Raw genomic sequence first — 13,734 nt, forward strand, 5'->3', positions numbered from 1 at the left:
CAATCATACTTGCCTGGAAAAACTCAGCAATGGTTACATCTAATATTCTGCCTTTCCCTTGCTTGTGTCTAAGCAGCTCAGCATGGTTAGAGGAAAACCCACATTGAGTGATCTCACTTCAGGTTCCTGACAATTAAACCTCATGTGGACCCCTACCTGCCTGCCAATCTTACTGTGCTTAACCTGGTTAGTTCCCACTTCCAAATGACTATATCATGTTCCCTGCAAGCTTCCAGCAACACTTCCTCCCCCTTTACTATCTCAGCTCATGACTTTGTTTTTTCATTTTACTGAGAAAATAGAAACTATCTGAAGAGAACTTTTACATGCCCTACAACAAGCTTACCAAGCCATCAGTAATCTCAACTGCCTTTTAGGATGGATGAACTTTCCATCCTTCACTTGGGCCCAGGTCTCCCTGATAATTATTTACCCAACTTTCTACTTGACATTTCCACTTATATATCTAACAGACAGCTTGAAATTGTCCAAAAAGGACCTTTTGCTTCCTTCTCTTTTATTGCCGATAACAACAAACTGCTCTTCCTGCAGTCTGCTCTGTCCTGATAAAATGAAAGTTTACTTGTCCAATTTTTCAGGTCATAACCTCAGGCTCCATATCTAATTCATCAGTAAATCCTGTTTTTCCTTTGAAATATATCAGAATTTGACCACTTTTCTATCCTCTTGGCTCTCTGCATTAGCTTCCAAAGTGGTCTCTCTGCGTCTACCCTTGACTTACTCTATTCTTACTACAGTAGGCAGAGTATTCGGTTAAAAAGGTAAGACAGATCCTGGCACTCTTCTACCTGAAACTGTCCACTGGCTTAGTCCATCCTCTTTTACGTGGCTTAAGAAACTCCTGCCTGTCATGTGCTCACCCCCCCTGCCTAACTCTAACATCTCCACGTGTCCCCTCTCTCTCGCGCCACTGCACCGAGCTGGCCTTGATGTTCCTTGAACTCTGCAAAACACTGTTAGGCATCATGACTTCCATATTTGCTGTTCTCTCATTCAGATACAGCGTGATTAGCAATCTCTTCATTAGGTTATTCCTTAAAAATGACTTTATTGGAAAGGTCTCCTGGTCAGCTTCTCTAAAACCTGCTTTATTTTCATTCTTAGTTATTGCCACTTGACATAATTTTGATAGAGATTTTTTTCTCAAATGTACAACTTAAGAATTTTCATAAGCTGTACAACCACACAAGAAACAAAATGTTGCCAGCTCCCTCAAAACCACCCCCTTATGTTCCCTTCCAGATAGTCCCCCTCCTCCTCACCTCCTGAGACCCACTAGTATGCTTTGGGTCTACCAGATATGGAAACAACCTAAATGTCTCTCACAGGATGAATGAATAAAGAAGACGTGATTCTGCTTTAGTACTTTGTATGAAAGAAATCATACAGTATGTACTCTTGTGTCTAGTTTCTTTCATTTAACATGACTTTGCTGAGATTCATCCATATCATTGTGTGTTATTGTAGATCATTGTCATTGGTGTGTGATATAATTTTAATATTTGCATTTAACTTTTATATTTTTAACTCTACACTTAATCTGTTTACCATCTTCACTCACTAGAATGTAAATCCTGTAAGAGCAAGAATTTTGCTTTGTGTTGTTCACTGCTATTTTCCATTTCTTACAGTACTTATTACTTAAAGGTGTAATTCTTTTTTTTAAAAGATTTATTAATTTATTTATACAAGCACTGGGTAGAGTCAGAAGCGCGGGAGGGTGAGAGAATTCACCAGAGCCAGAGCGGGGAGCAGAACAGGCAGAAGGACCGAACTACACTGCTGAGGGGAGCAGCGGGCGGCAGGAGAGGTCTGCGCGCCATGTGGGACCCTCCTCTGGTGGCCGGGGAGCAGCCGGGGATCGAACCAGCGCTGCAGAGGCTGAGGGCAGCTTCACAACCCAGCGCTCAAACCGCTGCGCCACCGGGGAGGCCCAGGTGTAATTCTTGTAAATACTTTACCCACTTGACATGGGAGAGGTAACTTGTTCAATTTAAAAAAAAAAAAAAAAATGCATGACATACATTGGGTGCTTAAGATTGTTAAGAGGGAATGGTAGATTGAAAAAGAAATACTTTTACTTTTGTTCCCTTAAGTGATTCTTTTGTATTTTTTGTTTAAGGATAAAAAATGCATAAAAGATTTAATGTGGGAATTGGTAAACTCCTTAGCTGGCAAACTGAAAATAAATTTTAGATTTTTAAAGAGTTGTAGAGACAAAGAATATATGACAGAGATGATGTGATCTAAAAAGCCTGAAGTACTTTTTGTCTGGCCTTTCATAAGAAAATTTCCAGGAAATCGTTGTAACTCTTAATCATTACTTCAGTCTTGAAGTAAAATATTTAAATATAAATATAAATAAATATACTCCTCCCCCACCTCCTCTAATTTTTGTGATTATCATTTACTTTTCCTTATATTGGACTGTTGGAAAAGTCATGACGTGTTTTTTCCTGTGTTTTTCAAGCAAAAATGAGTTTGACTTTTCTGATAGCCCATAGTTTGACCATCCATATATGCAATCCTAAATAGAATTTTATTAATCATTGTGGTTGAGCATAGTGTTTCAATCTTCTGTATCCTGATTTTTTGGCTGTTTGTTCAGTTACTAACATAGCTATATTCATGTCTCATGATTATTTAGGTTATCTATTTCTTTCTGTATTTATGTTTACTTCATATCTTATTTAGTGATTTTCTTCATCTCCTCATTCTCTTCATCTCTTGCTTTTTGTTTCAAGTGCAGTTTATCTGACTTGGATATTTAGTATGTCCAAACCATCGTATGGTAAAAATACTTTCATTTTTATGCTATCAAGTTTTCATTGTTACGTTTCCGGTATATCTAACAGATACCTACTTGGAGTTTTTTCTTTATTTGGTCTAAATTTTTTTTTTTAACGTCAACATTTGTCTTTTTTTTTTTTTTTTCTTTGTGGAAATATTTATTTTTCTGGTGTAAATTTTATTTTTTTGTATTAAATTTCAATTTGAACTGGCCACATTTCAAGTGTCCAATAGCTACCTGTGGCTACTAGCAATTATATTTAGCAGTGGAGTGGATGAACCCCCACGAGGTCAGTCTTCTCCAGTATTTTTCCCAACATTGGTGCTATTTACTTTTAATATAATTATCAATATACTGGATTTAAATATACCTTCTTTTATGTTTTCTATTTATCCTATCTGTTCTATTTCCTCCTTTCATTTGGATTTTTTTTAAATCATTTTATATATTCGTCTTCTAGCTAGACTCTGTTTAATATTTTCCTTAGAAATTACCACATGCATTTTTAAAAAAAAGATCTATTTATTTATTTATTTATTTATTTATACAAGCACTGGGTACAGTCAGAAGCGCAGGAGGGTGAGAGAATTCACCAGAGCCAGAGCGGGGAGCAGAACAGGCAGACTGACGAAGTACACTGCTGAGGGCAGCTGCGGGCAAGACAGGAGAGGTCTGCGTGCCATGTGGGACCCTCGCCAGCGGCCGGAGATCGAACTGGAGCTGCAGAGGCTGCGGGTAGCTTTGCAGCCCAGCGCTCAACTGCTACGCCACCTGCTGCGCCACCGGGAGGCCCCACATGCATTTTTAATATATCAAAGTTTGATATTATTAGTGTCTTTATCCCCTTACCAAATAAATGATGACCTCACAACATTAACTCCATCTACCTACTGCTGACTTGGTGCTGGTAATTAATGTATGTTTTTATTTTGCCTTTTTTTAACCTCATGATACAACATAATTATTTTATACTCCGTATTCATTTAGATTTATCTATATACTTTGTTTCTTTTTTTTCAGACTTATTTATTTATTTATATAAGCACTGGGTACAGTCAGAAGCATGGGAGGGTGAGAAAATTCACTAGAGCCAGAGCGGGGAGCAGAGCAGGCAGAAGGACCGAAGTACACTGCTGAGGGGAGCAGCGGGCGGCAGGAGAGGTCTGCGCGCCATGTGGGACCCTCCTCCGGTGTCCGGGAAGCAGCTGGGGATCGAACAGGCGCTGCAGAGGCTTCGGGCAGCTTCGCAACCCAGCGCTCAACCGCTGCGCCACTGGAGAGGCCCTATATACTTTATTTCTTTATAATTATTTCCTTTTGCATCTTTTTTAAAAATTTGAAGTATAATTGACATATAACATTTTAGTTTCAGGTGTATACCATAATGACTTGATAGTTGCATATATTGCAAAATGATTACCGCAATAAATGTAGTTAACAAATTCATCAGACATAATTATAAATTCTTATGATAAGAACTTTTAAGATCTACTGTCTTGGCAACTTTTAAATATTCAGTGTAGTAACTATAGTTACTATGTTGTACATTACATCTCCTGACTATTTTATGATTGGATGTTTGTACCTTTGACCCCTTTCTCCATTTTGCTTGCCCGCCACACCCTTGCCTCTAGCCAACACCAGTCTGTTTTCTCTGCTTCTGTTTTAAGCTTCCACATACAAGTGAGATCATGTGTTATTTGTTTGTCTTTGTCTGACTTATTTCAGTTAGCATAATACCCTCAAGACCCACCCAGATTTTTGCAGATGGCAAGGTATTCTTTTTTATGACTTAAGTAATAATCCCTTTTGGCATCTTACACCCAGGGGCACATTCCTTCTACTTTGAGTACTCCTTTAGGATTCATTTAGTGTGTATTTACTGGAGTTTAACTCTTTAGTTTTTTGTTTGCTTGAATAACATTATTTTACCCTTATTCTTGAAAGATATTCTGCTTTGTGTATTTCTAAATTGACATTATGTTAACACAATTGTGTATGTCCATCGTTACCATCTTCTGGCTCCATTGTTAGTACTGACCTTTATTTGTTATTTATTTCTTTGGAAGTATATGATTTTTCTTCACTGATTGCTTTTAAAATCTTTATCTGTGGTTTTATTTTTGTGCAGAACACAACACTATCTGTGCAGTTTGACTATTATGCATCCTTTTATTTTCTTGTTTGTGATTTGTTGGGCTTCTGGCTTCTGTTGAGTTGGTATCTTGCACCAATTCTGGATCTTTATTAGTCATTATCTCTTAAATATTATCTTTTCTTTGTTCTCATTTCCTTCTCCTATGATACTCCAATTAACCATATGTTAGACTGTTTCACTTTATCATCATCTTTTTCCTATTTTCTAAATTTTTGTCTCTATGACTGGATAATTTCTTCCCTTTCAATCCCAGAATTCTGTTTTATTATGTCTAATTTCTTGTTAGATTGAATTTTAAATTTTTGGTATTTTATATTTCATGAATATATTTCAATTCTTTTATTAAAATCTATTTTATAATCCGCATGATAATTCTGGTGTTTGAAATTTTTTCAATCAGTTTCTGCTCTTATTTTTCATAGTTATTGCTCAGGGCTTCAATTGTCTTTTGTTTTGAGGTTTGTTTTTACTCTGTGCTGCCCACTGTTCTTGAAAAAATGATTTGTGAAATTTCCTGGAGATCTGGTACGAGGGTACATTCTTCCAGGGAGACTTTTCTTTGCTTCTTTCAAGTGCCTGCACAGTTCTCTCAATCCAGTATTAAATTACTGAATGTATGGCATGCATTTTGTTTGTATGATTTGTTTATTTTGTTTGCTTGTTTCTCCTACCCTGATAGTACTGATTTGCATTGTTAATATTTTTGGAACCCTACCCTCTGTACTGTCAAGGCAACTTCCTATCTATAAAATCCTTGCATCCCCTAAGAGTAGAGGGCATTTTTCTTATTGTTTATATTTTCTCTGAGATTGTAGCCTTTTGGAAGCCTAAATTCAAGTAGAAAAGGTTCACTATTAAACCCATTTGCCTGGGTGGACTTTGGCCTGTGACTACTTGGCACCGTGGTACACTAGAAATGGGAAATCACAATCTGCAGGTACCCGTAGTTAAATGTGCGTTAGGCGGTTTTGTGTTCTTAATTTTCTAAGCTTTGCCCTGACAGATTCCTACTCTCTTACTGGGTTTGATATTTTTATCATCTATTATTCATATTTGTCTTTTTTCTATAGTTGTTTTCTAAGGGAAGGTAGTAGGTTCATACATCCTAGTCTGCTATAATTCCAAAAGTGTATATAAATCCTTCAACCTTTGGCAAATATTTATTGAATACAAACAGAATGATTAATTTTATAATGTGGCTTCATTTTCCCAAGCAGTGAGAATATTGTTGTGAAGGGTTAACAGATATTCTGGAGCTTGAATTTTTTTTTTTTTGGAGCTTGAATTTTAACCATTGTATTTGGTGCGGTAGGAGGGTTGCTGTTGAGGACTCTCCTCGCTTATTAAAGAACTAAATTTCTTTGTCATTCCAAGATGATTTTGGTTAGTTTATTTTACTTTTTTCCCCCTAAAATGAAATGTTAAATAGTTTTTCGTGGTAAAGGGATACATGCTCATTGTGAAAGTTCAACAATTCAAAAATGAAAAGAATTATTTGAAAGTTTAGTGGGCATATATGTATATGTATCTATATTCATATGATAGATTTCTTAATTTCTGTAATATTAATTTATCTAACAAATAAATAGTGCTATAATGAATGTACTTGTATGTACATCTATACTTTTGCTTTTTTTTTCCTCTTTGCTTAAGTTCCCAAAGTATAAATCCCAAATCAAAGAATATGCTCACATTAAAGTATCATGACATAATTGCTAATAGGTTATCAACAGCTTGAGAGTTCCAGTTTCTGCTTACCCTTATAATACTGAATTTTATCATTGTAATCTTTGCTAGTGAGAAAAATACCTCGTTTTAAGTTGCATTTCTTCATTTGTGATATTAAGCATCTTTTCATATGTTTAATAGTTCTTTGGATTTCTCTTTCTGTGTTTGTTCAGGCATTTATCTACTTACCTATTTGAGTGTTTGGTGGTTTTTTTATTTTTGTTTTTTTACTGATGTGTAGGAATACATTGTTTGTTATGATTGTTAATTCATTGTCATTTCAGTTGTCAAATTTTTCCCTCTTTGTAATTTTGTCTTAACTTTATGTTGACTTTTACCATTCAGAAGTAAAATTATTTGATGTAGTCACATTTATCAATTTTTTTCCTTCATGACTTACTCATTTTTATGTTACTACATGCTCCTATATGGTTTGTATTTTCAATGTTATGTTTAAAAAGCCCTTTACCACTAGAAAGTCATAAAATCATTTTTTAATTTATATGTATGATATAAAGGAGGAACCTACTTTTCCTTTTTTTCTAACACAGAAACATCCTACCAACTCTTTAATAAGTTTCCACTAATTTGAAACTTTAATCACAAATCATATATCCATAGTATATGGATCTGTTTTAGAATTTTCTGTTCTATGCCACTGATTGATCTGTCTGCTCCTATGCCAGTGTTATAGTGATTACAGTGTTTTAGTTAATGTTACTTTGTTGTAAGTTTTAATAGTGGGTTAAGTTTCTCTGATATTCTTTATCAAAAATTATGTTGCTAATTTTAATTATTTTTCCAAGTGAACCTCTAAATTAATTGTAAAATTCCTCAGAACAACCCCCAAAGGGGAGCATGACACAACCTAGATGATTACTATGCCATTGTACTCTGTCTTGCCCAAAAAAAAATAAAGAAAGAAAGAAAGAAAAGAAAAGAAAAGAAAAGAAAAAGAAGAAAAAACAAAAACCCTAAATTCCTTTTGGGAATTTTGACATTTACAAAATTAATACAGGAGCATGGTAATGCCAGTTATTAAGTTAGAGCATCAGTGAAGTTACTATATTTCTTTATTTACAATCTGCATATCACTAAAGTTCTAAATATTTTACAGATTTTGAAAAATTTGAATCTCCCTTTTCTTCCACTACTTGTTTTAACTGTTTATAACCAATTGTTGGTATATGGGGAAGGTGTTGATTTTTATATTTATTTTGTATTTGGCCCTTTTAGTGAACTCTTGTTGTTTTCCAGTTAACTTGCTCGGTTTCCTTTGTGAATACTTATATCATCCAATAATGACACTTATTAATCTTTAATATTTTCCAATGTTTGTACCTTGTATTTTTTTCCTTATCACATTAGCTAAAACTTCTATAATAATGTTGAATGATTGTGATATTAATATGTTAACCCCTATTTGGCTCCTAACTTTAATGAAATTCTCTCTGGTATAGCACAATTAATTATGGTTATGTTGATTTCATGAAAAACAAAACAACTCTTTGTTGTATTGAAGAGATGGGTACTTCAGTTTTTGTTTTTTTTTTTAAAGAATTACCCAACAATGTGCAAACTCTTTTTAGCATCTAAAGAGAAGAATCTTAATCTCTCCCCCACTTCCAACATTAATATATGACTTTAGTAGTTTTGCTAATAGTGAACCATTCTTTTATTTTTGGAATAAACCATACATTAAGTGGTATATTCTATTAATATACTGTTGAAATTGTTTTATGTGTATTTATTCTAGATTTTTGCATCTATGTTTAGTATAGCAAGATAGAATAACTGTGAATTAGTTCTACCCTAAAGTCCTGGGAGAAATGTCTTAACCTTCATTTACCTGCAGGATATAAATAGCATTTCCTTTGTAGGGTTGAGGGAATTATGAAGTTGATATGTTGAACTCTACAAAACAACCTAAACATTCAGAGTTATATAAATACTAGAACCATTGAAATGTCATTTTATAGAATTTGATTAAGATATTCAGGTTTATATGTAGGTTATAATCTAGTGATAATGTTGTGTTATGTTCTCCATATTTGTTTTCAGAGAAAGTGTTTTTGAAAAAAAATGTTCTTAAATTACATCACTGTGCTTTAATATTGTATGTTTTGGGAAATTATCAGATTCCTGTTCTCATGTAAGTTGTGTGTTTTCTTTAATGTTTTCCAGCGGCGAGTAGAACAGCCCCTTTATGGTTTAGATGGCAGCGCTGCAAAGGAGGTGTCAGAGGAACAGTCCGCTCTGCCCACCCTCATGTCGGTGATGCTAGCAAAGCCTCGGCTTGACACAGAGCAGCTGGCGCAAAGGGGAGCTGGCCTCTGCTTCACTTTTGTTTCCGTGAGTACTCACCAAGTTTGTGTAGATTCTTATTGCCATGGATGAAGTTGGATTGATTATTTAGGGAACGAGATGGTGACATTTTTAACTTGTCACTTCTTAGTACGCTTTTCTTGCTTTCCCCTTGGTTCGAGCTGCCAAGAGAGACTGCTTAGTTAAAAGTCTGAGTATACGCTGGGAAGGAAAATACAATCTTAGATTGACAAAGAAGTAAAGAAAATGATGTTACATTTCTTTACAACCAAACTTGTTGCTTGTATGATTAAAATATAAAAATTCCAACTTCCAGCCATTACTTATTTAAAGCACTATTCAGGTTGGTGAGATTGGAGTGTGCCGCCAGGCACTTTGCAGCCTGCATGCCAGTCGATTCTCCCGCTGTGGTGTGGGGGTTCTTGTCTTCTCTCACGCTTTCAGAGGATTGATAGTTACTTTTTCTAGGGATATTTGACTGCTTGTTTATTTCTTTCAGTTTGCTTTTTTCTTCTTGAAAAATAGGAGTTTGAATATTATGAAAGTTTGACCCCATTTGCCAAACTGTAAAACAGTTTGACTTAAAAGTTGTTATTTTCCTTGGTTTCTGTGCCCTAACAGGTGCCTGTTTGTTGCTAACGATGGCATAAGCAAGAGACAGCCATTGCCCTAGTCTGCCATTTTAGGGATATCTTTCAGAGCTAAAGCTACCGTTGATCCAAATCTCTTCGTCTCGTGCTAGTTCATTTTCTCCAGCTATAGTCTAAACTTTATTTGCTCTGTGGCTTCTCAGTCTCTTATCAACATGTAACTATATTCAAAACAGTCATAAAAATGGAGACTATCCTAAAGAAAGGTAATAAAAATAGTAATTAGATAGGGAACCATTATATTTTATTAGGAGTGCTTTCTTATAGAGTTATTATTTATCTTCAGAGAGAGGTAATGTACTTTCTAAAAACCAGAATTTTTTTTTAGATTTATTTATGCATACAAGAACTGGGGTGAGAGGATTCACCAGAAACAGAGTGGGGGGCAGAACAGGCAGATTGATTGAAATGTACTGCTGAGGGGAGCAGCAGGCGAGACAGGAGAAATCTGCTGCTATACCAGGTGGGTTAGCTCCCTGGCCGGGCATCAAACTCAGGCCTCGGTGGCTGGCGATAAATTGATAGTGCTGAGATTTTACCCCTGCGCCACCAGGGAGGCCCCCAAATCAGAATTTTCTTATGTTCAAAGGAATGGAGAAACTTCTTGGGTGAAGCTAGTATGATTATATCCCTGGGCGGCAGAGGAAACCCAACCTAAAATGGGAGAATTGATCAATAAAAACTGGGTGGGCCAATTGGCAGCATGAACTAGTATGAGAATGCAGCAGTTCTGTATAGTATTGTTTTACTGAATGTGCCTGTCTGTCTATTTATTTTATTGTGTGCTTATTATTTACTGATATTTGTTAAATCTTTGTCTTAGATCTAGGTTTTTGAATCTTAGAGTTTTAATTTCCCAAGCAAAACCTTAGGTAATTAGGGGTTTACTGTCTTTTTATTCCTTTTATTACTTTAATAAAACCTACCTCCTTTTCACTGAGGAGAGTTCCCTTTGTTCATCCCACAGATATTTATGTGACAGACTTACAGTTAGATAGGATTTCAGTCAGTAAGATCTTAACTCCCCTAACGTAAACCTTCTGTAAAGAGTGTGGATTTGCAAATTTGCAGTGGGTATACATAAACGACGACCACCTGCTCAGTCCTGTCAGCTAGTATACTCAGACTGTCAGAGGAGTTGCAGATACAATCAGATTGTTCTCGTGTTGAAGAGAGATGGTGGGGGACGGGGGGGGGGGCGTTGTGAGAAAATAATCATGTCTGAAGAAGGGACGTGGAAATAGTATAAAAACCAAATAAGTGCTTTGGTACAATTCCATTTCTCTTTGCTTCTCTGCAGTCCCAGTGAAGAGATAAGCTTAGTAATATAAAGGATAAAAACAAGACTTAGCATTAATATATAGCAAATGTGTGACGCAGTTGATAAAGGCAAGCAGTATCCTTAAGAACTAGGCCAAGGGCTCTTCTCTTTTATTCTTTAATTCTGAATCCAGCAGCAAATCTTACTGATTTTATATGTTCAAAATTCTACCATTTCTAACCCCCTTTACTACTACCACTCAGATTATCCCCCACTTAGTATGCATAACCCCCTAGCTGGGCTCTGCTTCTGTCTTTTTTTTTTTTTTAAGATTTATTTATTTATGCATACAAGAGCTGGGGTACAGGTACAGGCCAGAGATGCCGGGGGCGGGGGCGGGGTGAGAGGATTCACTAGAGACAGAGTGGGGAACAGAACAGGCAGACTGACTGAAACACACTGCTGAGGGAAGCAGTGGGTGAGTCAGGAGAGGTCTACTGCACCATGTGGGTAGCTCCCTGGCAGGCTGGGGATCGAACCCATGCTGCGGAGGCTGTGGACAGCTTCATAGTATAGTGCTTAACCCCTTGTGCCACCAGGAAGGCCCCTCTGCTTCTGTCTTTGTTTCCTTATTATCTGTTCTCAGCAGATCAGAGTGATCCTGCTGAAACCTGAGTGCAGATGCACCCCTGTGCAGAGGTGCTTACCGGGGCACAGAAGGCCCTCCCTGGTCTCTTTGCCTCCACTGTACCTCTCACTTCTGTTTCCTCTGCTCACCAATTTCCCTCCGTACTACCTTGCTTCCTTTAAATACTACTTGTAGGACTTGGGTTATTTCCTTTACCTTAAAATTCTTCCTCCAGAGAACAGCCTGCCTTACTTCTCAGTTCTCTCTGATCTCTGCTTAAATTTATCCTGCAAAAGAGGTCTCCCACCTTGACTCCCTGTATAAAATAGCAACTCCTTCCTGCCCACCTCATGCACATAATCTGACTCCTGTGCCCCACTTTGTTTTTCTTGTGAATCATCACCAAATTGATCTACTGTGATTTACTTCTTTGTCCAACTCCCCTTCCCTGTCTCTTCCCTCTTTCCCTTCTCTCCTCTCCTCTCCACCCTCTCTCACAAGCTCTGTCAGGTCAAGGACATTGCTTTGCTCTCATTTGTATTTCTGTGCCAGAACAGTGTCTGCTCTAATAGCTGCTCAGTATATGTTGCATGAATTCATAAGCCGCCCTTCATATATAAACTAGTTAAATGATAATACATATATGAAATGGAATGCTATATAGTTGACAAAAGTGAGATTTATATATATATATATGCTAACAATGAAGCATTTCTAAAAGCGTCAATGACTAAAAATAGGAGTCAGATTATTGTGTTTGATCCTTTAAATGTTTAAAATTATAGTGTTCACATAATTTTAATGCTTTAACATAGGGAATTTGATTTTTTTAAACTATATGCATATACTTTTCTAAATTGTAAAAACAATATATGTATATAACGTCCAAAAAAATTGAAATGATGGAGAAGAGGAAATTTCTTCACACCCCACTATTGATAGTTTGTGTTTCAAATTGCCTACTGATTACATTTTAACTTCAAATAATAGATTTCTTATTTAGTCAGCTTCAAACAAGATCTTTTTATTCTCCAGAAGAGATGACTATAACATATTTCGTAACTACTACATTTTCCTTTCTCATCTTTTAATTTTTAAGTCAGTGTTACATTATAAGTGTGTCATATTTAGTTATTTTGCCTAGAATTTAATCTTACCTGCTTTATAAATTATTCTAAGACTGGATAACACTGTAAGGAGCATTTTCAATATTATGGTTGTTTCATTATTTGGTATTCAAAACCAAATGATTTTATTGGATTCACTGAGAAGAAAGCAATCTAGTCATTGAATTAGTTTTGATTGAATAGACAGTCTGGTTGCTGAGGTCTACTGGATCTTTTTTTAAAAATGCCAGGTCTGTTACTTTAAAAGCTATGTTTTTTAGTTTGTAAAGCTTGATTTTTATAAAATTTTTTAAAATGCTGAAATATTTCAAAGTACATTTCAGAAATCTTGACCTCCTGCTTCTAAAATAACAGGCATTTTCTAAAAGATAATAACATTTCCTTGATAGCCAAATTAGTATCACACTTTTATTAGTGTCCATTCTTTTGTAAAATAGAACATTGCTCTCATATGGGGCTATACCAATATATAGTTCTACTAGAAAGGCAGGTTAAATGTTTCTTTCTTTCCTTTAAATTACTAATTTTGATTTTATAAAATAAAAAAAAAATGAGTAATTATATCAAATGGTGACAAATAGCTTTTCCTATTTTATTATCATTGTGGTCTCATGAATTTTCATGGAGTTCTGTCGGTAAATGTAATCATTCTTTTTGGTGTTCATTTGGTCACAGCCTTATTTATCCCTTCATCACTTGATGGCCTTTTGGACTGTTTCTAGTTTTGGATCATTAATAATGCTACTGTGAACATTCACATATATGTTTTTGTGTAGGTGTAGGTTTCATTTATTTTGGGTATATATACTGCAGAGTGGAATTGCTGGTCAGATGGTTAACTCTTTGAGGACCTGCCAGTTTTTGCAAAGCACTTGCACCATTTTGTGAGCACAGCAGCAGTATGAGAGTTCTCCAATTCTCAGCAACATTGTTATTGTCATTTGGATTATAGTCATTCTAGTGGGTATGAAGTGAAATCTCATTGTGGTCACTCACTGATTTGCATGTCCTCACTAACGATATTGAACTTTAAAAAAAATTTATG

The 13,734-nt window shown here is 35.8% G+C and overlaps 1 protein-coding gene across 6 annotated transcripts in view; it reads left to right on the forward strand.

The window, feature by feature from the left end:
- TLK2 (tousled like kinase 2) overlaps positions 1-13,734 on the forward strand; it is a gene marked incomplete at both ends in the record, with an annotated part of 106,869 nt that overhangs the window by 39,934 nt on the left and 53,201 nt on the right. For all 6 annotated transcript variants that reach the window (XM_084237590.1, XM_084237591.1, XM_084237586.1 and 3 more), the window contains one exon: positions 8,883-9,050. In XM_084237590.1, the coding sequence (XP_084093716.1) occupies positions 8,883-9,050 (168 nt within the window). The remainder of the gene's footprint in view (positions 1-8,882; positions 9,051-13,734) is intronic.

Source organism: Talpa europaea, assembly GCF_964194135.1.
Source record: "Talpa europaea genome assembly, chromosome: 7".
NCBI classification, from domain to species: Eukaryota; Metazoa; Chordata; class Mammalia; order Eulipotyphla; family Talpidae; genus Talpa; species Talpa europaea.